Source organism: Canis lupus, chromosome 7 (genome assembly GCF_011100685.1).
Source record: "Canis lupus familiaris isolate Mischka breed German Shepherd chromosome 7, alternate assembly UU_Cfam_GSD_1.0, whole genome shotgun sequence".
Classification (NCBI taxonomy): Eukaryota; Metazoa; Chordata; class Mammalia; order Carnivora; family Canidae; genus Canis; species Canis lupus.
The window spans coordinates 34,299,377-34,324,823 of NC_049228.1; the positions used below are offsets into that span (position 1 = coordinate 34,299,377).

Below are 25,447 nucleotides of genomic sequence, written 5' to 3' on the forward strand. Positions count from 1 at the left end.
TTCATACCACAAACATTAATGAAATTTAAATTAAAATCTTATTTTAAGTTTTGACTTTTTACAGCACTGTAATATTGGTTCCTGCTCATTAAAATAATAATTTTTCCTCTAAGTTTCATAAAGGCGCTATGAATCACCTGACTCAATTCAAAGATACTTTAAAATTCTATAGCCATTTATTTCCTTTTTTTACACTGTGGTGATATATATATTTATAGCATAATGCCTGCCATTGTAAGCATTTGTAAGTATACAGTTCTATGGCATTAATTAAATTCACAATGTTGTGCACTAACACAACGTGCACTACCACAATGTCGTACACTAACACTATTTCCAAAAAATTTTTTTAATCACTCCAAACAGAAACTCTAGAACTCTTAACCAATAACTCCCCAAACCTCTTTCTCCCAGCCACTGGTAGCTGCTAACCCTCTTTATGTCTATGAATTTGCCAATTCTAGCTATTTCCAAAGAAATGAAATTATGTAGCATTTGTCCTTTGTGTCTGGTTTATTTCACTTAGCAGAATGTTTTCAAAGTTCATTTATGTTGCAGCATGTATGAGAACTTCATTCCTTTTTACAAGTGAGTAATAATCCATCATAGGTATATACATTGCATTTTGTTTTTTGTTTTTTGTTTTTTTTTTTTTTTTGCATTTTGTTTATACAATTCATTTGTGGCTAAACACTGGGGCTATTTCCACCTTTTGGTTATGTGAATAACGAATGCTGTAATGAACAATGACACACAAGCATGTGTTCCAGACCTTGCACACAATTGCTGGATATATACCTAAAAGTGGAATTGCTGGTCTATGTCCATTTTGAGGAACCACTAAAAACTATTTTCTACTGCAGTGACACCATTTTACAATCCCACCAGCAACATACAAGAATTTCAATTTCTCCACATCTTCACTGACATTTATTTTCCTGTTTTAAAAAAATAATAGCCATTATAGTAGATGTGAAGTGCTGTCTCACTATGGTTTTGACTAGCATTTCTTAATGATGAATGATGTTGTTCATGATCTTTTTCATGTGTTTACTGAGCATTTTTAGATCTTCTTTGGAGAAATGTCTAGTCAAGTCTCTTGTCCATTTTTTAATTCAGCTGCTTGTCTTTTTGTTGTTGAGTTGTAGGAATTCTTCATATACTCTGGATTTTTTAAAAAAATTTTACTTGGAGTTCAATTTGCCAACATATAGCATTAACACCCAGTGCTCATCCCGTCAAGTGTCCCCCCTCAGTGCCCGTCACCCAGTCACCTCAACCCCCTGCCCACCTCCCTTTCCACTACCCCTTGCTTGTTTCCCAGACTTAGGTGTCTCTCATGTTTTGACACCCTCACTGATATATTCATTCATTTTCTCTCCTTTCCCCTTTATTGCCTTTCACTAATTTTTATATTCCCCAAATGAATGAGACCATATGATATTTGTCCTTCTCCAATCGACTTACTTCACTCAGCATAATACCCTCCAGTTCCATCCACATCGAAGCAAATGGTGGGTATTTGTCATTTCTAATGGCTGAGTAATTTTCCATTGTATACATAAACCACATCTTCTTTATCCATTCATCTTTCGATGGACACCGAGGCTCCTTCCACACTTTGGCTATTGTGGACATTGCTGCTAGAAACATCAGGGTGCAGGTGTCCTGCCGTTTCACTGCATCTGTATCTTTGGGGTAAATCCCCAGCAGTGCAATTGCTGGTTGTAGGGCAGATCTATTTTTAACTCTTTGAGGAACCTCCACAGTGTTTTCCAGAGTGGCTGCACCAGCTCACATTCCCACCAATAGTGCAAGAGGGTTTCCCTTTCTCCACATCCTCTCCAACATTTGCTGTTTCCTGTCTTGTTAATTTTCCCTATTCTCACTGGTGTGAGGTGGTATCTCATTGTGGTTTTGATTTCTATTTCCCTGATGGCAAGTGATGCAGAGGATTTTCTCATGTGCTTGTTGGCCATGTCTATGTCTATGTGTTCCTCTGTGAAATTTCTGTTCATGTCTTTTGCACATTGCATGATTGGACTGTTTGTTTCTTTGCTGTTAAATTTAATAAGTTCTTTATAGATCTCGGATACTAGCCCTTCATCTGATAGGTCATTTGCAAATATCTTCTCCCATTCTGTAGGTTGTCTTTTAGTTCTGCTGACTGTTTCTTTTGCCGTGCAGAAGCTTTTTATCTTGATGAACTCCCAATAATTCATTTTTGCTTTTGTGTTACTTGCCTTCATGGATGTTATCTTGCAAGAAGTGGCTGTGGCCAAGTTCAAAAAGGGTGTTGCCTGCGTTCTCCTCTAGGATTTTGATGGATTCTTGTTTCACATTTAGAACTTTCATCCATTCTAATTTCATCTCATTGAGTTTATCTTTGTGTATACTGTAAGACAACGGTCTAGTTTCATTCTTTTTTGTTTCACATTTAGAACTTTCATCCATTCTAATTTCATCTCATTGAGTTTATCTTTGTGTATAGTGTAAGACAACGGTCTAGTTTCATTCTTTTGCATGTGGCTTTCCAATTTTCCCAGCACCATTTATTGAAGAGACTGTCTTTTTTCCAGTGGATATTCTTTCCTGCTTTGTCGAATATTAGTTGACCATAAAGTTGAGGGTCCACTTCTGAGTTCTCTATTCTGTTCCATTGATCTATGTGTCTGTTTTTGTGCCAGTACCACACTGTCTTGATGACCACAGCTTTGTAGTACAACCTGAAAGCTGGCATTGTGATGCCTCCAGCTCTGGTTTTCTTTTTTAATATTCCCCTGGCTATTCGGGGTCTTTTCTGATTCCACACAAATCTTAAGATGATTTGTTCCAACTCTCTGAAGAAAGTCCATGGTATTTTGATAGGGATTGCATTAAATGTGTAAATTGCCCTGGGTAGCATTGACATTTTCACCATATTAATTCTTACAATCCATGAGCATGGAATATTTTTCCATCTCTTTGTGTCTTCCTCAATTTCTTTCAGAAGTGTTCTATAGTTTTTAGGGTATAGATCCTTTACCTCTTTGGTTAGGTTTATTCCTAGGTATCTTATGCTTCTCGGTGCAATTGTAAATGGGATTGACTCCTTAATTTCTCTTTCTTCAGTCTCATTGCTAGTGTATAGAAATGCCGCTGATTTCTGGGCATTGATTTTGTATCCTGCCATGCTACCAAATTGCTGTATGAGTTCTAGCAATCTTGGGGTGAAGGCTTTTGGGTTTTCTATGTACAGTATCATGTCACCTGCAAAGACGGAGAATTTGACTTCTTCTTTGCCAATCTGCATGCCTTTTCTTTTTGCTGCCTGATTGCTGAGGTGAACACTTGTAGTACTATGTTGAATAGCAGTGGTGAGAATGGACATCCCTGTTGTGTTCCTGATCTTAGGGGAAAGGGTCCCAGTGTTTCCCCATTGAGAATGATATTTGCTGTGGGATTTTTGTAGATGGCTTTGGAGATGCTGAGGAATGTTCCCTCTATCTCTACACTCTGGAGAGCTTTGATCAGGAATGGATGATGTATTTTGTCAAATGCTTTCTCTGCATCTATTGAGAGGATCACATGGTTCTTGTTTTTTCTCGTTGATATGATCTATCACATTGACTGCTTTACGAGTGTTGAACCAGCCTTGCATCCCAGGGATTAATCCCACTTGGTCATGGTGAATAATATTCTTAATGTACTATTGGATCCTACTGGCTAGTATCTTGTTGAGAATTTTTGCATCTGTGTTCATCAGGGATATTGGTCTATAATTTTCCTTTTTGGTGGGGTCTTTGTCTGGTTTTGGAATTAAGGTGATGCTGGCCTCATAGAACGAATTTGGAAGTACTCCATCTCTTTCTATCTTTCCAAACAGCTTTAGTAGAATAGGTATGGTTTCTTCTTTAAACATTTGATAGAATTCCCCTGGGAAGCCATCTGGCCCTGGACTTTCGTGTCTTGGGAGGTTTTTGATGACTGCTTCAATTTCCTCCCTGGTTATTGGCCTGTTCAGGTTTTCTATTTCTTCCTGTTCCAGTTTTGGTAAGTTTGTGGCTTTCCAGAAATGCATCCATTTCTTCTAGATTGCCTAATTTATTGGCGTATAGCTGTTCATAATATGTTTTTAAAATCGTTTGTATTTCCTTGGTGTTGGTAGTGATCTCTCCTTTCTCATTCATGATTTTATTAATTTGAATCTTCGCTCTCTTCTTTTTAATAAGGCTGGCTAATGGTTTATCTATCTTATTAATTCTTTCAAAGAACCAAACTCCTGGTTCTGTTGATCTGTTCCACAGTTCTTCTGGTCTCGATTTCGTTCTGCTCAAATCTTTATTAATTCTCTTCTTCTGCTGGGTGTAGGATCTATTTGCTGTTTTTTTCTCTTGCTCTTTTATGTGTAAGGTTAGCTTTTGCATTTGAGTTCTTTCCAGTTTTTGAATGGATGCTTGTATTGTGATGTATCTCCCCCTCAGGACTGCTTTTGCTGCATCCCAAAGATTTTGAAGGGTTGTATCTTCATTCTCATTAGTTTCCATGAATCTTTTTAATTCTTCCTTAATTTCCTGGTTGACCCTTTCATCTTTTAGCAGGATGGTCCTTAACCTCCACGTGTTTGAAGTCCTTCAAACTTCTTGTTGTGATTTAGTTCTAATTTCGAGGCATTATGGTCTGAGAATATGCAGGGGACGATCCCAATCTTTTGGTATCGGTTCAGACCCGATTTGTGACCCAGTATGTGGTCTATTCTGGAGAAAGTTCCATGTGCACTTGAGAAGAATGTGTATTCAGTTGAGTTTGGATGTAAAGTTCTGTAGATATCTGTGAAATCCATCTGGTCCAGTATATCATTCAAAGCTCTCGTTTCTTTGGAGATGTTGTGCTTAGAAGACCTATCGAGTGTAGAAAGCGCTAGATTGACGTCACCAAGTATAAGTGTATTATTATCTAAGTATGTCTTAACTTTGGTTATTAAATGATTGATATATTTGGCAGCTCCCACATTCGGGGCATATATATTGAGGATTGTTAAGTCTTCTTGTTGGATAGATCCTTTAAGTATGATATAGTGTTCCTCTTCATCTCTCACTACAGTCTTCGGGGTAAATTTTAGTTTATCTGATATAAGGATGGCTAGCCCTGCTTTCTTTTGAGGACCATTTGAATGGTAAATGGTTCTCCAACCTTTTATTTTCAGGCTGTAGGTGTCCTTACGTCTAAAATGAGTCTCTGTAGCCAGCAAATAGATGGGTCTTCCTTTTTTATCCAGTCTGAAACCCTGTGCCTTTTAATGGGATAATTTAGCCCATTCACGTTCAGTTACTATTGAAAGACAGGAATTTAGTGTTATCATAATACCTATTCAGTCCCTGTTTTTGTGATTGTTTCCTTGGACTTCCTCTTTCTTTTACAGAGTCCCCCTTAATATTTCTTGTAGAGCTGGTTTGATGGTCACATATTCTTTCAGTTTCTGCCTATCTTGGAAGCTCTTTATCTCTCCTTCTATTCTGAATGAGAGCCTTGCTGGATAAAGTATTCTTGGTTGCAGGTTCTTCTCATTTAGGACCCTGAATATATCCTGCCAGCCCTTTCTGGCCTGCCAGGTCTCTGTGGAGAGGTCTGCTGTTAACCTAAGACTTCTCCCCATAAAGTTTAGGGATTTCTTGTCCCTTGATGCTTTAAGGATCTTGTCTGTATCTTTGGAATCTGCAAGTTTCACTATTAAATGTCAGGATGTTAAACGGTTTTTATTGATTTTAAGTGGGGGATCTCTCTATCTCCTGGATCTGAATGCCTGTTTCCCTCCCCAAGTTAGGGAAGTTCTCAGCTATGATTTGTTCAAATATACTTTCTGATCCTCTGTCCCTTTCAGTGCCGTCTAGAACCCCAATTAAACGTAGATTTTTCCTTCTGAGGCTGTCATTTCTTTCCCTTAACCTTTCCTCATGATCTTTTAATTGTTTTCCTCTTTTTTTCCTCAGCCTCGTTCCTTGACATCAACTTGTCTTCTATGTCACTCACTCTTTCTTCTACCTCATTAACCCTCGTTGTTAGGACCTCCAGTTTGGATTGCAACTCATTTAACTGATTTTTAATTTTGGCCTGATTAGATCTAAATTCTGCAGTCATGAAGTCTCTTGATTCCTTTATGCTTTTTTCCAGAGCCACCACTAGCTCTATAATTGTTCTTCTGAATTGGCTTTCTGACATTGAATTGTAATCCAAATTCTGTAACTCTGTGGGAGAGAGTACTATTTCTGTTTCTTTTGTGGTGAGTTCTTCCTTCTAGTCATTTTGCTCAGTGCAGAGTGGCTAAAAGCAAGTCGTACTGGAAAAAGGAAGGAAAAAGAAAAAAAAGGGGAGGGAACAAACAAAAAACAAAAGACAAGGAGGGGTATTCTCTGATTCTATAAACTGTAAGTCCCTAGACTTCCCCTGGAACTTTCCAGTGCTGCTTGGTCAAGAACTTGCTCTTCCCCTGTCCTTCCAGCTGGTCTTCTGGGGAAGGGGCCTGCTGTGCTGATTCTCAGGTGTGTGCACCTGGGGGAGCTGCCCCACCCCCTGCTGGGTGCCGGGCTCTGTGGGAGCTGTTTATCCTGTGAGGACCCTGCTCCCTGGCGCCCTGCTCAGTCCCAGGCACAAGGCGACACCAGGAGGAACAACAACAGTGGCGGCGGCCAGCTCTCCAGCTCTGGAGTCAGCTCTATCAGCAACTACTGCTGTCTCCCAGTCCACAGGGACCTGGATGCTCTGGGGGCAGGGGGTGCTGATCTGCATAGCTCAGGGTCGATGGTGGCAGGAGCGTCCTTATTGTCCTGTGTCCTCCCAGCCCCCGCCTGTCCCAAGGGGAGCACCTGATCCTGGGCTATGTCCCCCAGTGCCCTGGGCTCCAGGGTCTGCGCCGCTGAAATCGTGCTCCCGGGCTGCACAGCCCCCTCTGCACAGAGCTGTCGCCTGAGCGGCTCCCGGGGCCCTGCCGGGCACACTCCAGCCCTTTTCAGAGCTCCGCCCGAGGTGTGTGGCGCCCTCTCCCCTGGGCCACACTTCATCTGTTAGTAGCCCCAGGAACCTGGGGGCTCCACTGCCCTTCCTGGGATCCTGCCCGAGTTCCCTGTGAGCGCCTTTCCGTCAGGGAAGATTGGTAAAGTTCCTGTTTCTCCGGGACTGGACTTCCCTGTCCTGGAGGCACTCGCTACCGGGCCTTAGCCCAGCTCCTCGCGGGGCGGGGTGGGTGGAGGGCCTCCCTCTTGGATGCTGTTTTATTTATTTATTTTTTCCGTCTTCCTACCTTGATAGAAGTGCAAACTCTTCTCACTATAGAATTCCAGCTGTTCTCTCTTTAAATCTCAGGCCAAATTCGTAGGTTTTCAGGATGATTTGAAAGTTATCTAGGTAAGTTGGTGGAGATAGGTGACTTGGGGATCCTACTTTTCCGCCATCTTATATACTCTGGATTTAAACCTTTATAAGATATATATAATTTTGCAAATATTTTCTCCCACTCTAGGTGTTGTCTTTTCATTTGAGGGGTAATGTCCTTAGATATCCAAGTTTTTTACTTTAATGAAGTCTCATTTACCTACTTTTTCCTTTGGGGCTGGTGCTATTGGTGTCATATCTAAGAATCCACTGCCAAATCTAAGGTTATGATGGCTTATCCCTATGTTTTCTTCTAAGAGCTTTATGGCTTTAGCTCTTAAATTTAGGTCATTGGTCCATTTTAAGTTAATTTTTATATGATGTGTGGCAGGGATCCAACTTCATTCTTTTGTATATGGAAATCCAGTTATCCCAAGCCTCATCTGCGAAAGAGTCTTTCTTTCCTACACTGAATGAACTTAACACTCTCAAAAAAATAAGTTGTCCATTGTAATAGTTTCCTAACAAAGTATCACAAGATGGCTTAAAACAACACAAATTTATCCTCTCACAGTCTGGACTCTAAAAATCCAAAATCAAAGAAATAAGATAGGGCCTTATTTCCTCTAACACTTGTGGAGAGGATCTCTTCTTTCCTTGCCTCTTCCAGCTTCTGGTGGACTCAGGTGTTCTTTGGTTTCTGGCAGCCTGTCATCTCCACTTCTGTTTTTACATAGCTGTTTTTCCTCTGGGTCTGTCTTTTCCTTTCCTTATGAGGACATCGAGTCATATTAGATTAGTGTCCATCCTAATGACTTTATCTTGACCATTTCCAAATAAGGGCACATTTGCAGGTATGGAAGATTAATGCTTCAATACGTTTTTTTAGGGGGACACAATTCAAACCAGATACAGCCACAGATATATACAGAGGTTTATTTCTACACTCTCTATTCTATTCCACTTGTCTATATAGAGTCTGCCCTTTATACAAGTCAGTATCACCAGCTTTGTAGTGTTTTGAAATCTTTTTCAGGATTGTTTTACCCTTTTTTTTTTTAATTTTGCCAGACTTTGACAAGTTTTTACTTTGCCAAACTTAGCCAAACTCTTCAGAAACAAAACATCTTTTATTATCAGTCTTTATTATGGGTCACATTTTTCTGCTTCTTTACAAGACTGAGTTTTTATTATATACCAGACACTGTAAATTTTGCCTTTCGGGAATGTTGGATATTTCTGTATTCCTATAAATATTCTTGAACTTTGTTATGGGACATAGTTAAGTTACTTGAAAAGAGTGTGACCCTTGGGTACTGCTTTTCAGATTTAGCTGAAGGCAGAACTCAGTCTATGGTAAATTACTCGCTACTACTGAGGGGGTAGAGATCAATGCCTCATGAATTACGAGGTTTTGCAGTCTTGCTGTTAGGACAGGCACCATTCCTGACCATGCTACTGCCCCGCACTGTCAACTCTATCCTTTTCTTTGCTTTTTTCCCCCTCTCTGGGTTATTTTCTTCACATATCTGTGCTAGACAAACTCTACAGAATACTGAAGGATTACCCCTGCCAAGTTCTTTTTCTGTGTACCTCTTTCCTCTCTGATGTCCTGTGAACTGGAACTACCTTGTTCTCCTTAGACTCACAGTTTCCTCCCTCCTCCTCAGAAATTGTCAGACAACTTCCATTTGTTATACATAGTCCAGGAATAGACACCATAACAGTCATGTCTCTTAATATTCTTATTTCCATCTAAGACGAGACTTATCCTGCAAGCTCCTTAACAATCATTCTCACATTTCTTGGCTGGTTGATACAAATGCCACATAGAAAGCACCTCTTCACTCTCTGGTAAATGAGCTCCCCCTATTTGTGCCTAAGATAGGGTCCAATTCTATGAGGCCTTTATCCAAAAAGAATCAGTACTGCCTTTTTGTCAGTTGGCACTCTCAACACCTTATCTCACTGAGAAACACAAAAAAATATCTGTACTACTCTATTCCTAGCACTTATGTTGTTTAATTAAGGTGTCATTGTATGCAACTTACTCATAAACTACACTTAGTACATTCATATACTATACTCACATAGCTATATAGTGGCTTCAGTTTTATTGCCCCAGAACTGTAAAATAAGTTCCCTAATTTTAAAGTAAACGTGTATAACTAACATATGTAAATTTGATTTTTCTAGGGATAACTCAGGGTTTCTCAATCTCAGCACTATAGATACAGATACCTCCTTGTTGTGTGTGTTTAGGGTGGGGAGAGAAGTATGCTGTACACTATAGGATGCTTAAAAGCACACGTGGCCTCTTGGCCTCTACCTACTAAATGTCAGCTGTGACCACATCCAACCTCCCACCACATTTAACAATCTGATATTGCCAAATGTCCTTTGGGCAGGGGGTGGCAAGATCACCCCAGCTGAGAACTACTAGGCTAACAGAAAGAACATTTCTAACCTTAAGTATTTGTTTACAGTTTTTAACAACAGAAAAAGGAGGAAGAGTAAGGGGATAAGACTTAATTCCAAACTGACAGGAACCTGTTAAAATAACTAATTCTCAAAAATCTGGAGATCCATTTTTCTGCTAATTACCTTACTCAAATACATTGTAAATATGTTTTAAAAGTAACTTCTTTATATATAATGCAGTAAATACCATCAATCTTTAATTATGCTCAATCTACTGAAAGGTATCATAATGAACATCTTGAAAAGAAGCAGAGAAACTAATTTCCCTATCACTGAAGCATTCGTGATTAAAATTCAGTTTTACTTCATGCTATGCTAATTTTATGAATTATTTACAAGTCTTAAAGTACATAATGTGAAACTTCTTACTTGAAAATAAACTTCTCTACTCTGAGATCTCATTTTTCAAAATATATTCCCCAAGACTTAAAGCTTATTTTTAGGCGATTCAAGAGGGAGAAAATTAATTAAACTGGTAGCTAGAGTTAAAAGAAGGAGAGCCAGAAAGTTCATATCTATGTAGTGTTATTCTCCAAAGGAACAGAAGAATATTTTATACCAGTTCCAGGTTTTGAGTAGACACGTCTAGAAGTCTAATGCAATTACCTGCAACATGAGCTCACAGTCATCTCTTCCAACAAAAATCATTTCTCGTGGCAGCCTGTGGCGAGTGCCTCCACTGCTCACCAAAAACCAGGATGTTAAGCTCATTTTCTGCTTAGCTTCTAAGTCTCTGGCAAAACTACGTCATCCTGCAGAGATATTGAAGAAAAACATACATTCAGATATTTTTAGCTTTAGTATCTATTCATCAAACCTTTTAAAGCAGGCTTAAGAATAGAACTGCATCATCTACTCCTAGCTAAGTAAACAGTCCAGAGGTCCTACAACATAATGGATTTACCAAATTCTCAGGAGTGTATTAAGTCCAAAGACTCAATATTAAGAGTTCAATTAAAAAGGAAGATATTAAATTAGTCAACCAATTCACACTTATCACACTTCTGAAAGGCTTTGAGCACAGCTTATAAAGGTCTACAATTCTCAAGTAAATGATCATGATATTATGTTAACCTGAGTAAAAACCAACATTATACAAATAAATGTCTGATTTATAGATAATTTGAGAAAGACTAATTTCAAATGTATATATTTGATATCTGATTAAGAACTGTAAATAAAAACCAAAGAAATTGTCAACGAAGCATAGACCACTGAAAGAACTTTTAAAAATATGCAATTGCAATTTCTCTGTCCTCACATGTACTTCACTTTCTTAGGACATTTTTCTAGAGTAGCAATTTTTTTTTGTTTTTTGTTCTTGGAACCCATTACACTCTTTTATTTTTTTAAAAATTTATTTGAGAGACAGAGAGCAAGAGCGAGAGAGAGCATGAATGGGGTAAAGGCAGAGAAAGGGAGAAGCAGACTCCCCAGTGAGCAGGGAGCCCATGCAGGGCTGGATCCCAGGACCCCAGGACCATGACCTGAAGGCAGATGCTTAATTGAGTCAACCAGACAGCCCTCATTTCACTATTTTTTAAAAAAAGAACCCCAAAGAGCATTTTGTTTATATGGGTTACATATGTCATTTACCATAAAAAGAAATGAAAACTGAGAAACGAAGATTTATTCATTTAAAACAGAAGGCCTGTCTTCATTCAGATAATTAGAAAAGAGAAATTTATTTTAATAGTTTTCTCAAAGAACTGTAGTTTTTTCTTTGATACTACATCAAAACTTTGAAAGTTTCTTGAAGTTTACTTATAATAAGATATCTGAAACTTTTTATAGTATGCTACATGAAAATTCATCTTCAACTTTGAAGGAATCTTGTATTATAAATTCATCATTTGGAAAATATTGGTTCCCTGAGTTACACAGATCTTCCAAATGATGACACATTCATTTTATTATTTAAAAACATCCCATTCATTAATTTCACCACTCATCTCCTCAAAAAAGCCTTTAAGTGCTAGGCAGCTGTGAGGATCATGGTGGCAGAATCAAGTTTTCTAAAATCCTAGTTTTCTCTTGAAAGCTCAAATTTTGACAACAAAATACTACCAGTTCTTTTTTTTTTTTTTTTTTTTGAGATGACAGGCTTTGTTTGCAAAATACTCAAGTCTACAAAACCGTAAATTTGTTCATCATTGTTTCAAGTAACAAGGTGCTCCATGAAACAAGTGGGTAGTGCAGTTCACAACTCAATGATACAGATGCTTCCCATTGGGACAACCAGGTACTTTGGTATACAACATAAGTGCTTTATAGGTCCTTCCAATTACTTGTACAGAATATTAAAAAGATGTGACTCATTTTTACCACTTTATCAGAGACATTCTTAAGTGAAACTGGATTTTTTTTTTTTTTTAACTGCAGGTACATGGCAGTGAAGGATACAATTACTATTAGTATAGTTCAGCCTAGATCTATGCCAAGCAACGAGCAGCTTTACCTACCTTTCTTTTTATACTAGAAGTTCAAAAAAGGTAAATAATGTTTTGATGTTATTATGAAAATAGTTTTAACCTCTTGAACCTTTGAAATGGTTTCAGAACTCCCAGAGGCCTGTGGATTGAGCTTTGAGGACCACTGTGCTACAGAAGGTGGCTATGTCATTTAGAACTTAAACTTTGGAGTCAGATTGACAGATCAAGAATCTGTCTTGTCTCTTGATTCCAACACTTTACTTTTTATTCAACATGACCTGGGGCAAGTTACTTATCTCCTGCTCATTGGTTTATTCTTTCCTAAAATGGGGTAATGATAGTATCTACTCAATACTTTTTTCTTAGGAACCAAAATCTATTTGTAAATATTTTCCCCAAGAAATGGCACATTCTGTTATAATTTAAATAGAAGCAAACTATACTCCAGTGAACTGAAACATTCTGCAATAAGAACTATATCTATACATTAAAGCAAAATCCTACAAAATGTAGAATTTTATGTCAAGGTAAAAATATTATGGATTATAAATTTATCAGCACATACAAGAAACAGTGGGTTTCACTAAAACAGGCAAATAATATTCTGTAAAATCCAAACAATAGGGACTATTGGATGGCTCAGCAGTTGAGCGTCTGATTTTGGGAGCTCAGGGCATGACTCGATCTGGAGATCGAGTCCCATGTCAGGCTCCCTGTGAGGAGCCTGCTTACCCTCTGAACTATGTATCTGCCTCTTCTCTCTCTCTCCATGTCTCTCATGAATAAATAGACAAAATCTTAAAAAAAAAAAAAAAGCCTAAACAATCAAGTCTTGCTCCACTCTCAGCTTACCAATTGATATGGTCAATTTATTTGGATTTTTAAATCTTTCATCCACCTAACTCTGTGCTGGAAATGTTGTTAATCTTCCAACTGTCTAGTCTCTATCAAATTGGCTTTTAGCATTTCACATGTACATCCTGGCCAAGTCAACACAGAATCAAAAAAATTTTATGCAAGAAAAACCCTCCAATCTAAATACAGCATTTACGTTGCATACTGCGTTTATAAACCAACAAAAGAACAATTTTGAAACATGATATTAATAAGTTAGCTATTATTTATATATTTATTTAAAGGGACTGGAAAACAAAAAACTACAATAAGACATGTTAAAAGGAAATGAAGTTAAACACTGAAAACTAAAACAGCACAGCCAAATATGGTAATGGGAATACAACATTTTCAAAATCAAATTTTATGTGAACATTGTTTGTATGCTACAAAAACACTGTTTTAAGTATTTAGACAACATCAAATAGAATTATATTAATACACAAATATATAATCTATAATTCTATAATATAAATATACAAACAATAATTATAGTTTACCCTTGAACAACAGTTCAAACTCCATGAACCTGCTTATATGTGGATTTTTTGATACAGTATGATAATTACAATTTCTCTTCCTTATGATTTTCCTAATAACATTTTTCTTTTCTCTAGCTTACCTAATTCTAAGATTATAACACATAATACATGTAATATAACAATATGTGTTAACAGTTTGTTATTGGTAAGGCTTCTGGTCAACAGTAGGCTATTAGGAGTTACATTTTAGGGGAGTCAAAAGTTATACATGGATTTGCAACTGTGTAGGGCTTGGAACTCCTAACACCTGTATTGTTCAGGGGTCAACTACATATAATTACATAAAATATGAAATAATGGCTTTTAATATATTTTTTTGATTTTCACTGACACTTAAAAGATAAATAAACGAATACATAATTTCTGAAACAAAATAAAAGTTATCCTCAAGATGAGGGGTATTTATTTACTGGAGTGGTACAATGGCCTTGAGACCTCTTCTAGCTTCTCAACAGCAGGTGGGAATGAGATATCACAAAAAAAGCTACTGCTTTTCCATTTTTACATAGGGCTCTCTCCTTATCTAAGACAGCTTTCTCACTGGTCCTTCAATTCCAATGATCTTTTTCTACTCACTGAGTAATATAAACACACACAGATAAAACTGAAACCTGGTTGAGAGCTTCCTCAAAGTCCAAGCTAGGTTTCAGCTCAGGATCCTCTAAGGGTTGGGGGAATAAGAAGCCTTTGGGTTCAACAATTGTAGAGAAATGCCCGAGTGTTGACCAGATGTGATAGCAGTTACATTTCCTTGTACAGTTTCTGGATGAGCCAAGAAAACATGTATTTTGGAGTAGACTTTCTGAATTAAAACCCCAGTCCCTCGTGCTAAGTGATTCAAAACCTCAAAAATGACAAAAATAACAACAAATGCTTCTCAATTTTAGATATATCTGTACAAAGAAAAAAAAAACCCAAAGAAAGAATATTTAAAGACAAAATGAAACACAGATATGGTATCTTATAATACCTGGCATATGGAAGGTACCCACTTAATGTTCGTCTCCTTCTCTCCCTCTCCTCCTAATCTTTTCTGCCAAATAATACCCTAAAGTTGTAACTTGAGACTAGAACAATATCAACCAAACAAGTAGCATTTATTGAGTATTTTCTATGTCAATTCTCTAAAGTATTCACTTAAAGGACACTTCAGGATAAAAATTGTGACAATATAATGTAGCTCATGGATTAATCATAAAATTAAAAATGTTAGTCTTTATATTTCATTCATATTTCAATTCTAGAGAAGTTTAATGGATCATTTATTAAAATTCCTACAACATTTTCTCAAAGCATGAACAGTCTTCATTGGGATCTAAAGTATGATTGTACAGAGGCTCATTGAGTTTTTTGAAGACTGCAGGCCCAGGCCCTCTTACATATTCAAATTATACCACAAACTATAACCTTTGCCCTGTGATTCTGCATTCTTCCAATCAGAGGTGGGGTATAATCTCCCATTCCTTAACTCTAGGCTCTGCCTTATAATTTGTTTTGGCCAACAGGATGACATCAGTATATGTGATGCAAATAAAGCCTAAAATGTGCTTGGGCAATTGGCTTGCCCTCCTGCACCTCTGCCATCACCAAAAAAAAAAAAAAAAAAAAAAAAAAAAAAAAAGGAACATGCCCTGGCTAGCCTATTTGTCCAAGATGAATGAGAGATATGTCAAACAGACATAGATCTAACATATAACTTGAAATAGGGTGGTCAGTGTATCATCCAACCTCCAGCTGAACAACAGATATATGAGCAAAAAATGAAAATGTTGTTTGAAGTCCCTAACAGATGTGAGCTGATTTGCTTCACCACTGACTATAATATAATGCACACGGAGTATAATTTACTAAAATACAGTATCTTTCCGTAAGTACATTCAGTCCAATACATTCACTTGAGTATCTTTAGAATTTACAAATGAAATGTTTTCATTGTCTCTTTTCCCAATTTACTCTTTTCTTGATGGTAACATTTATTTGTATAATTAAATATAAGGCTGCTATATATATCACAAAACTAAAAATTAGAGGTAAAGCTCTCAGCTTATTGTAACAAAGAACCAATAATTGGAAAATCCAGCAGTGGTAGAAAATGCAAGCTCCCTTTCTTTGGGTGGGGAGGCAATATCCTTAGTTTACTTTTTTCCCCTATGGAGTTCAGTTTACTACAGGAGACTACTCCCATATCCCTCACTAATGGGCAATAAACACACTGCTGATATTGTAAGAGCTAAACAAAGAAGTGGTTTAGGGGGTTTCACTGCTCTAGTTGCAGTTTCTACATATTAATCTCCTTGGCTAAGCAAAGCACTTCTACTCTAGTAAACAATTTAATTCCTAAGCTTAGGAATATCAAAAAAATGTGGAAACAGGAAGCTCCAGGAATCACTTCTCCACATAAATGACTATTGAACTCCTAATAACTATATGAAGTAACTGTTTGGGGGCTCTGGTGTCTAGCCAAACAACTGCTAAACTTCAGTATTTGGCATGGTAGCACGTACCATCCCCATTTCCTATTCCAAAAGCTCCAAGAAGTAGCTTGTGGATATCCTCCTGAATTTCTAGCGTGACTCACTGGAGAGGATATATAATAAAGACTTTCTCATCAAAATATTGGATTGTGTGCTCTGGCTGCTGATTGATACTTTTTATCATGAGCCTTTGTGCTGGCCATCATTGCTTCAACTCCTAAAAGCTGAAACATCTTTTAAGGAATTTGGAGAGTCAAGTGTGCATGTTTCTTTGTTTTCTTTCCCTTTTGGGAATCAGGTATTTAAGGAAATCCTTATGAAGTCACTGGCTGACCACAGAGATGACAAAAAAGAAATTTTAGTGACCACACACAACAAGGAATACACACCTTGCAAACACAGTTTCAAAGAGTAAAATGTTGGCTTCAGCATTCAACAAGGGATATTGAGCAATCCCTAAGTAGTGGGATAATTAAATTTCCAGATTTATCACAATATAATACTTTAATATCCAGTTTGGTTCTCAAACTATATAGAGAGCAAGCAACAGGAAAACTCACTTGTAGGGGGGAAAAATGGACAGAAACCATCCCTGGGGAAGCCCAGACATTTTAATTATTAGTCAAAGGTAGTAAATCAACTGCCTTACATGTGTTATGTGACAAAGAACTAAGGGAAATCAGCAAAATGATCTATGAGAAAGCCAAGATCATAACAGGAAGATACAAATAATATAAAATGAAAGGTCACTACGGAAGTTCAATAGCAGATTTCAGCAAAAAGAAGAAATGATCAGCAAATCTGAAGGTAAGACAACTTGAAATATCTAGTGTGACAGAAAAAAAAAAAAAAAGAGTAACATAAACGGAGCCTGAGGGATCTGTAGTATATTGTCAAATGTAGCCACACATACATTATAGGAGTCCCAGAAGGAGAAGAAACAGAGAAAGGGGAAGAAATAATGACAAAAAACTTGCCAAGTCTGAGGAAAGATATAAACACATCCAAGAAGCTCAACAAACTCCAAGCAGGATAAATTCACTCAGATCCAGACTCAGCCATATTATACTCAAACTGCCAAAACTGAAAGAAAAAGACCATTTTGAAAACATCAAGAGAAGACACTTGTCATGTATCCCTAATAAGATTAATGGCTGATTTCTCCTCATAAGCCATGGAAGTGAGAAAGCAGTGGGATGGCATATTTATAAAGTCTGGGGTTAAAAACTGTCAACCAAGAATTCTGTATCTAATAAAACTAAATCTTATAAATGAATCACAATTAAGACTTTCCAGTTAAGCAAAAACTGACAGTTCATTACCAGTATACTGACCTACAGAAAAATGCAAAAGAAAGACTTTCAGGCTGATATGAAAAGACACTAGACAGTAACTAGAAGCCATGCGAAAAATTAAAGATAACAAAAGTAAAATAAATATGTAGGTAAATATAAATCCAAGATGATTGTTCTTCTGATATGATTTGCAGCTTTTCTCTTTTTCCAGTATGATTTAATAGGCAAATACATACAACAAAACTTATAAAGCGGGATGCCTGAGTGGCTCAGTGGTTGAGCACCTGTCTTCGGCTCAGGGCGTGATCCTGGGGTCCTGGGATCAAGTCGGGTTCTCTGCAGGGAGCCTGCTTCTCCCTCTGCCTGTGTCTCTGCCTCTCTCTCTCTATGTTTCTCATGAATAAATAAAATCTTACAAAAAGAAAACTTATAAAGCGATGTCAATAGGAATACAATATATAAAATGTAATCTGTGACAAATATAAAATAACACAGGAGGGAGGGAGATGTACAGAAGCAAAGTGTTTGTATACTCTTAAAATTAAGTTGGTATTACTGAAATTAGGTTATTATAAATTTAAGATGTTATTTGCAATCCTCAAGGTAACCACTAAGAAAATAACTAAAAAAACACACAGGAAAGGAAATCTAATGACACGTTAGCAAAAAATCAACTAAGTACAAAAAACATGCAGTAGTGGAGAAATGGAGGAACAACAACAACAAAACTTAAAAGAATGTAAAAAATAGGTGACAGAAGTAAATTCTTCAGAAACCATATTAAACACATATGTATTAAACTCTCCTCTAAAAAGGCGGAAAAAGGAGGTCAGATACAATTACAAGATCTGTTGGGGTGCCTGGGTAGCAGCTGGTTGAGCATCCGACTTTTGGTTTCAGTTCAGGTCATGATCATAGCGTTGTGAGATGGAGTTCTCAGTTGAGCTCTACACTCAGCAGGAAGTCTGCTTGAGATTCTCTCTCCTTCTCCCTCTGTCCCTCCCTCCAGCTTGCCCTCACTTGTATGAGCTCTCTAAAATAAATAAATGAATCTTCAAAACAAATAAGATCTCTCTATACACTGCCTACAAGAGTTTCTATAGATACAAGGGCACAAAGAGGTTAAAAGGTTGAAAAAAGATATTCCATGCACTTTGGAGACACTTGTCTCCACTTTTGAGCAAAAGTAGAAGTGGCTGTATTACTGTCAGAAAAAATAAATTTCAAAGAAAGATAAGAAACAAAAGAGGACATTACATATTGATAGAAGATTCAACATAGCAACACATAAAAAATGTAAACATATGTACCTAACAACAGAGGCTCAAAAGATACAAAGCAAAAATTAACAGAATTTTAAAAAGTGGACAGCTGAACAATAATAGTAAGAAACTTCAACACCCCATTTTTAACAATGAAACAAAAACTAGACAGAAGATCAATAAACAAAGGACTTGACAGTCCAATATACCTAACAGACATATATAAAATGCTCAATTCAGCTACAGCAGAATCCTATTTTTTTCAAGTACACAAAGCACATTCTCCAAGACAGCCCATTATGTTAGACCAGAAACAACTTAATTTCAAGAGTGAAAAGTGCAAAACAACTTTTCCAATCACAATAGAAGGAAATTAGAAATCAGTAACAGAAATGAAAACAGGAATATTCTCAATAGGTGGAACTTAACACACTGTCAACAGCCAATGGGTAAAAGAAGCAGTCATAAGAGAATGAAAAAATCCAATGAGACAAGTGAATATAAGAACATAACATACCAAAACTTATAGGACTGTACAAAAGCAGTATTAAGAGGGAAATTTACTGCTGTGAATGTATATATTTAAAAAGAAATATCTTAGACTAATAACTTGTTATTAACTATTAATCATCTGTAATTCTTAACACCTTAAGGAATGAGAAAAGAGGAAACGAAACACAAAGCTACCTGAAGGAATAAAATCATAAAGAATAAAAATAAATGAAATAAGAGCATTAAAAAATAAGAGAAAAATCAATAAAAGTTATTTCTTTGAAAGAAGACTCAAATCTCAAATCCCTAAAATCTGAAATAAAAATGGTGACATTACTAATTTTGATACATAAAAAAGGATTATAAGAACATTACAAACCGGTGTAAGCAAAAACACTGGATAACCTAAATGAAATTGACAAATTCTAGAAACACACAACCAAACCAAGTTAAATCATGAAAATACAGAAAAATAGAATGGACTTATACTATGAAGACTGAATCAGTAATAAATGCCCAACAAAGAACAGTCAAGGACCAGATGTCTTCACTGGTAAGTTCTACCTAACAGGTAAAAAGGAATTAACACCAATCCTTGTCAAAGTCTTCCAAAAGCTTGAAAAGATATCCTAATTCATTCTATGAAATCAGCATTACCTGATACCACAGACATAAAAACTTCAAAAAACTGATAAACCATTATCTTATACTACTGATACAACAATCTTTTTTTTTTTTTTTTTTTTTTTTTTTTTTTTTTTTTTTTTTTTTTTTTTTTTTTTGATACAACAATCTTTAACAAAATACTAGCACACTCAATTCATTAGCGTATTTTTTAAAAGATTTTATTTATTTAAGAGAGACACAGACAGAGAGAGGCAGAGACACAGGCAGAGGGAGAAGCAGGCTCCATGCAAGGAGCCTGATGTGGGACTTGATTCCTGGACCCTGGGATCATGTCCTCAACCGTTGAGCCACTCAGGCACCCAATTCATTGGCATATTAAAAGGACTATATAACCATAGCCATATGAACCTATTCCTGGAAAAAAGGGATGGTTCGATACAAAAAAACCAATGTGACAGACCATATTAAGAGAATGAAGGAAAAAAAAAACCATGATTATTTCAATTGATACACAAAAAAAGCATTTGAAAACATTCAAAACCCTTTTCTGATTATAAAAAAGCACCTAATAAACTAGGAATAAAAGAGAACATGATAAAATCAAATATGAAAATCCCATGGCTAACACCAGACTCAATTATGAAAGACTGAAACCTGCACCTTAAAATCAGGAACAAGACAATGCCTACTCTCATCATTTCTATTTTATATGGTCTTGGAAATCCTAGCCGTAGCCATCGTGATTAGGTAAGAAGAGAAAGAAACATTACATATCAAAATTGGAATGAAGGAAGTAAAATCATCTTTCTCCCAAGATGACATGATTTTATAGGTAAAAAATTTATATCCTCCCCAAAGAAGGCCCCAAAAGTGTTCACAGCATGAAGGGAATCAGAAAAATTGCAGGATATAAAATCCAGTCAAAAATCAGTTGCACTTCTACTTGCAATTGAACAATCTGAAAGGGAAATTTTTTTTAAGAGTTCATTATTACACCATCAAAAATAACAAAATACTTAGAATTAAATATAACCAAGATGGCTCAGGACTTATACATTGAAAAATATAAAACACAGGATCCCTGGGTGGCTCAGCGGTTTGGCGCCTGCCTTTGGCCCAGGGCGTTAATCCTGGGACTCCACACACCCGCCTACCTGCGTGAAGCTTGCTTCTCCCTCTGCCTGTATCTCTGCCTCTCTCTCTGTGTGTCTCTCATGAATAAATAAATCTTAAAAAAAAAATAAGAAAGAAAAATATAAAACAATGCTGAAAGTTTAGAAGACCTAAATAAATGGAAAGGCACTGGGTCTTCATGAACTTGAGATGTAACACTGTTAAGGTGACAAGACTATCCAATGCAAAGTAGATTTGATGCAATCCTTATCAAAATCTCAAGAGCACTGTTTGAAGAAACAGAGAAATCCATCCTAAAATTTATATGGAACCTCAAGGGACCCTGAAGAGCCAAAACAACCGAAGTGTAAATACTCAGGACGTTTCCTGATTTCAGAACTTCCTAGAAAGCAGCAGCAACTAAAATATTGCCATAAAGACAGACGTGTATCAGTGAAGCACAACAGAGAACCCAGAACTAAACCATCACATATACAGATTCCTGATTTTCAACAAGGGTGCCAATACCACTTATTGGGGAAAAGACTGTCTTTTCAACAAATGATGCTGGGAAAACTGGATATTTACCTGCAAAAGAATGGAGTTGGCCTCTCACTTGACCACATGTGAAAGTTAACTCAAAATGGATCAAAGACCCAAACATAGGAGCTAACACTGTATAAAATTCTAATAAGAAAAAAAGAAGGGGATTTGCATGACCCTTGTATTTGGTAATGGTTTCTTACAGATAACACTGAAGCACAGGGTACAAAAGAAAAAAACAGATAAATCAAACTTTATCAACATTTAAAACTTTTGTGCATCAAAGGACACTACCAAAACAGTGAAAGGAATGGAAGAAATATTTGAAAATCGTTTATCTGATAAGGGATTAGTGCCCAGAATATTAATCATTAGAAAAATACAAATGAAAACCACAATGACATACCATTTCACATCCATTAGGATGTATGATCTATTATCAAAAAATGAAAACTAGTGTTGATGAGGATGTGGAGAAACTGGAACACTTGTGTGTTGCTGGTAGGGATATAAGTGCAGCTGCTGTGGTTTCTTGAAAAGTCAAACAGAGGGGCACTTGGGTGGCTCAGTCAGTTTAGCCTCTGACTCTTGGTTTTGGCTCAGGTAGTGGCTCAGTGATGGGATGGAGCTCTCATCTGTCTCCTTGCTCAGCGCGGAACCCTGCTTTTTTCCTCTCCCTCTGCTTTGCGCTACCCACCCCCCGTCTCTCATTAAAAACAAAACAAAACAAAACAAATTATGATTTTCCATATCATCCAGCAGTTTCACTCCTAAGTATATACTCAAAAGAATGGAAATGTATGGAGTAACAGATACCTATATACCAGTGTTCACTGCAGCATTGTTCACAAAAGCTAAAAAGGAGAAATAACTCAAGTGCCCATCAGGATGAGTAAATAAAATACGATTTGCACATTCAATGAAATATTATTCCATCATAAAAAGAAATCAAATTTTAACATGTTACAACATGGATGAACTTCATCACATTATGCTCAGTGAAATAAGCCAGACACAAAGGGCAAATATCATATGATCCACTATCATAAGGTACCTAAAACAGGCAAATTCATGTAGATATAAGGTAGAACTGAGGTTACAAGAACTGGGGAAAGAAGGAGTTACTATTTAACAGGTGCAGAGTTTTTGTTTAGAATGATGAGAAAGTTCTAGAAACAGACAGTAGTATGTTATACACTGTGAATGCAATTAATGTCACTGAATTTTATGCCTAAAAATGGTAAATTTTATATATATATTTTAAGATTTTATTTATTCATCAGAGACACAGAGAGAGAGGCAGAGACACAGGTAGAGGGAGAAGCAGGCTCCCTGCAGGGAGCCCAACATGGGGCTCGATCCCAGGACCTGGGATCACACCTGAGCTGAAGGCAGATGTTCAACCGCTGAGCCACCCAGGCATCTTGGTAAATTTTATATTCTGTATATTTAACCACAATATTTTTAAAATGTAATTGGAGGGGAAAAAAACCACTCGAGCCCTCTCTCTGCCTTGAATCACTGTTTTTAAATTGGAGACATAGTGAATCCTTATTTTGCTTAGTTTTGTACTTGTTTCTGATTGCCTTTAGAACAAGTTGTTTTGGACATTCAAGTTTTCCCTTAAAGCAAGGATTGGCTAACTTTGGCCTTCTGCTATTTTTGTGAAGAAAGTCTTTTTTTTTTTTTTTTAAGATACTTTTAATTTATTATCTGAGAGAGAGAAAGCACACATGTGCATGTGAGCGGGGGGGGGCGGGCGGTAACAGAGGGAAGAGTAGAGAATCTCAAGCAGACTCCACACTAAGCATGAATCCTGACATGGGGCTCAATCTCATGACCCTGAGATCATGACCTGAGCCAAAATCAGGAGTCGGACACTTAACCAAATGAGCCACTCTGTGAATAAAGATTTGTAGGCACACAGATGTTTGCATTTAAACAGCCAAGCTGAGATGTGATACAGATCATATGACCTATAAAGCCTAAAATATTTACTTTTTGGCCCTTCACAGTAAAGGTTTGCCATCCCTGCCTTAAAGGACTAATACTAGTTTTTAGCTTTCCCATGTTGGATGAAAATACTTTATTTTACTTTATTTTTTAAGTAGGCTCCACTGGGTGTGGAGCCCACTGCAGTACTTGAACTCACAATCCTGAGATCAAGACCTGGACTGAAATCAAGAGTCATACACTTAACTGATTGAGCTACTCAGGTACCCCCAAAATACTTTAAATTATATTTCACATTTATCTATTTCTTACAACTGAAAATTGAACACTGTTTTTAGTGGGTCGTGATTATTACTATTATTAACAGTTACCAAACTATGCTGCAAAATAGTGAGTTTCTCAGAAATTATTAATATGCATGTATCAGTCCTAATACTATACTGTTCTACATTTCTGAAACTCTGTACTCACATAATTTGTTTTTTCTGTTTTCTCCCTTATCAATCATTTTTCATTGTCTTAGCCCTACTCCTTCCTGCAAAACCATAAAAATATATAAGTATGTTGGAACTAGGCTCAAACAAATAGAATCTACACAAGAGCTCCTGTGAATAAATTAGGTGGTTTTGTAACATAAATTTTTGTCACTCTGGAGGCTTTAGTTATGTTTAGATTTTTAGTTGGTAAGTAGAAGAACTCTACAAGCAGAATACTATTGTAAAACCAAGTATCATCCTTCCAAATTAAAGATCAAATTAAATAAAAATCCTGGTGTTCTTTGAATTCAAATAAAGAAATTTGATACTACCAAAGTACTACTAATTTACTCTCTAGTATAACACTAGAATTGTACAAGAACTTTAAAAACCAAAAGATTAGCACAAAAACTTACTAGTAAAGTTTCAGGGATTAGACCATGGGTGTATGCTGACCCATCAATCATGAAATACATAATTAGCATAGGTATGGCTTAGATTTAGATTAAAAACCTAAACAGATTCAGAGTCCTAAGAGTTTTATATCTAATTATGAAAAATCAACAAAAACTGTAAATATGTACGTTTTGGATAGAAGAAACAGCTAAGAGCTTTAATTACAAACAGTAAAAATTCCAGGAAATTTCACTTAAGAATTACAAATATGAAAGCCTATTTATTAACGAAAAATCGATACAATTTTCTCTGCTTCATTTAAAATGATTAACAATAAAACTAAAATGCAACTCAAAACTCTATTTCCCATACCAGCAAACCTCAATGACTTTTCTAACACCATAACAACTTAATTTTAAAAGCCTACAGCCTTAGAAATACAGACTAGGGGATCCCTGGGTGGCTCAGCGGTTTCGCGCCTGCCTTTGGCCCAGGGCGCGATCCTGGAGTCCCAGGATCGAGGCCCGCGTCAGGCTCCCGGCATGGAGCCTGCTTCTCCCTCTGCCTGTGTCTCTGCCTCTCTCTCTATGTCTACCATAAATAAATAAATAAAAATTAAATCTTTAAAAAAAAATAAATGCAGACTAGATTTGATACAAAATTATATTAGTCTGTATCTTCTGTGCTTAATTTTAGCACTGAAGAAATCTCAGAGTATGACAACGTACAAAACTAACAGATGCCTTTCTGTACGTCTATTCCCATGGCAGAGTAAGCCCGTCTTTTCTCTGTAGTTCTATGATACTTTTTCAAACATCTTTCATGCTATCACTTAAACTACAATTTATAGCATTAATGTTGCTGCACTATTATATGATAATGTGTCTAGCTGGTGATCTCTTTGAAAGCAAGAAAAATCTATCTTCTTCCATCCCCAGTGTTTCATTAAATATTTATAGAGAAACCTACCAAATCCAAGTACTCTGGGCATTTAGGGTGCATGAAGACAAAACAAAACAAAACAAAACAAAACAAAACAAAACAAAAGCTTTCCACAAGGAACTTAGTCCTTGGGGAATGTTGGTCAGTAGACGCCATGATGGAGATAAACCTAAAGTGA

General features: G+C 36.7%; 1 protein-coding gene across 13 annotated transcripts in view; it reads right to left on the reverse strand.

Annotated features, from left to right (window-relative positions):
- The window catches only part of CEP170 (centrosomal protein 170), a 131,587-nt gene that overhangs the window by 89,424 nt on the left and 16,716 nt on the right, over positions 1 to 25,447 (reverse strand). For all 13 annotated transcript variants that reach the window (XM_038542711.1, XM_038542703.1, XM_038542705.1 and 10 more), the window contains one exon: positions 10,435 to 10,580. In XM_038542711.1, the coding sequence (XP_038398639.1) occupies positions 10,435 to 10,539 (105 nt within the window). In that variant the 5' untranslated portion in view covers positions 10,540 to 10,580. Of the gene's footprint in view, positions 1 to 10,434; positions 10,581 to 25,447 lie in introns of those variants that run through there.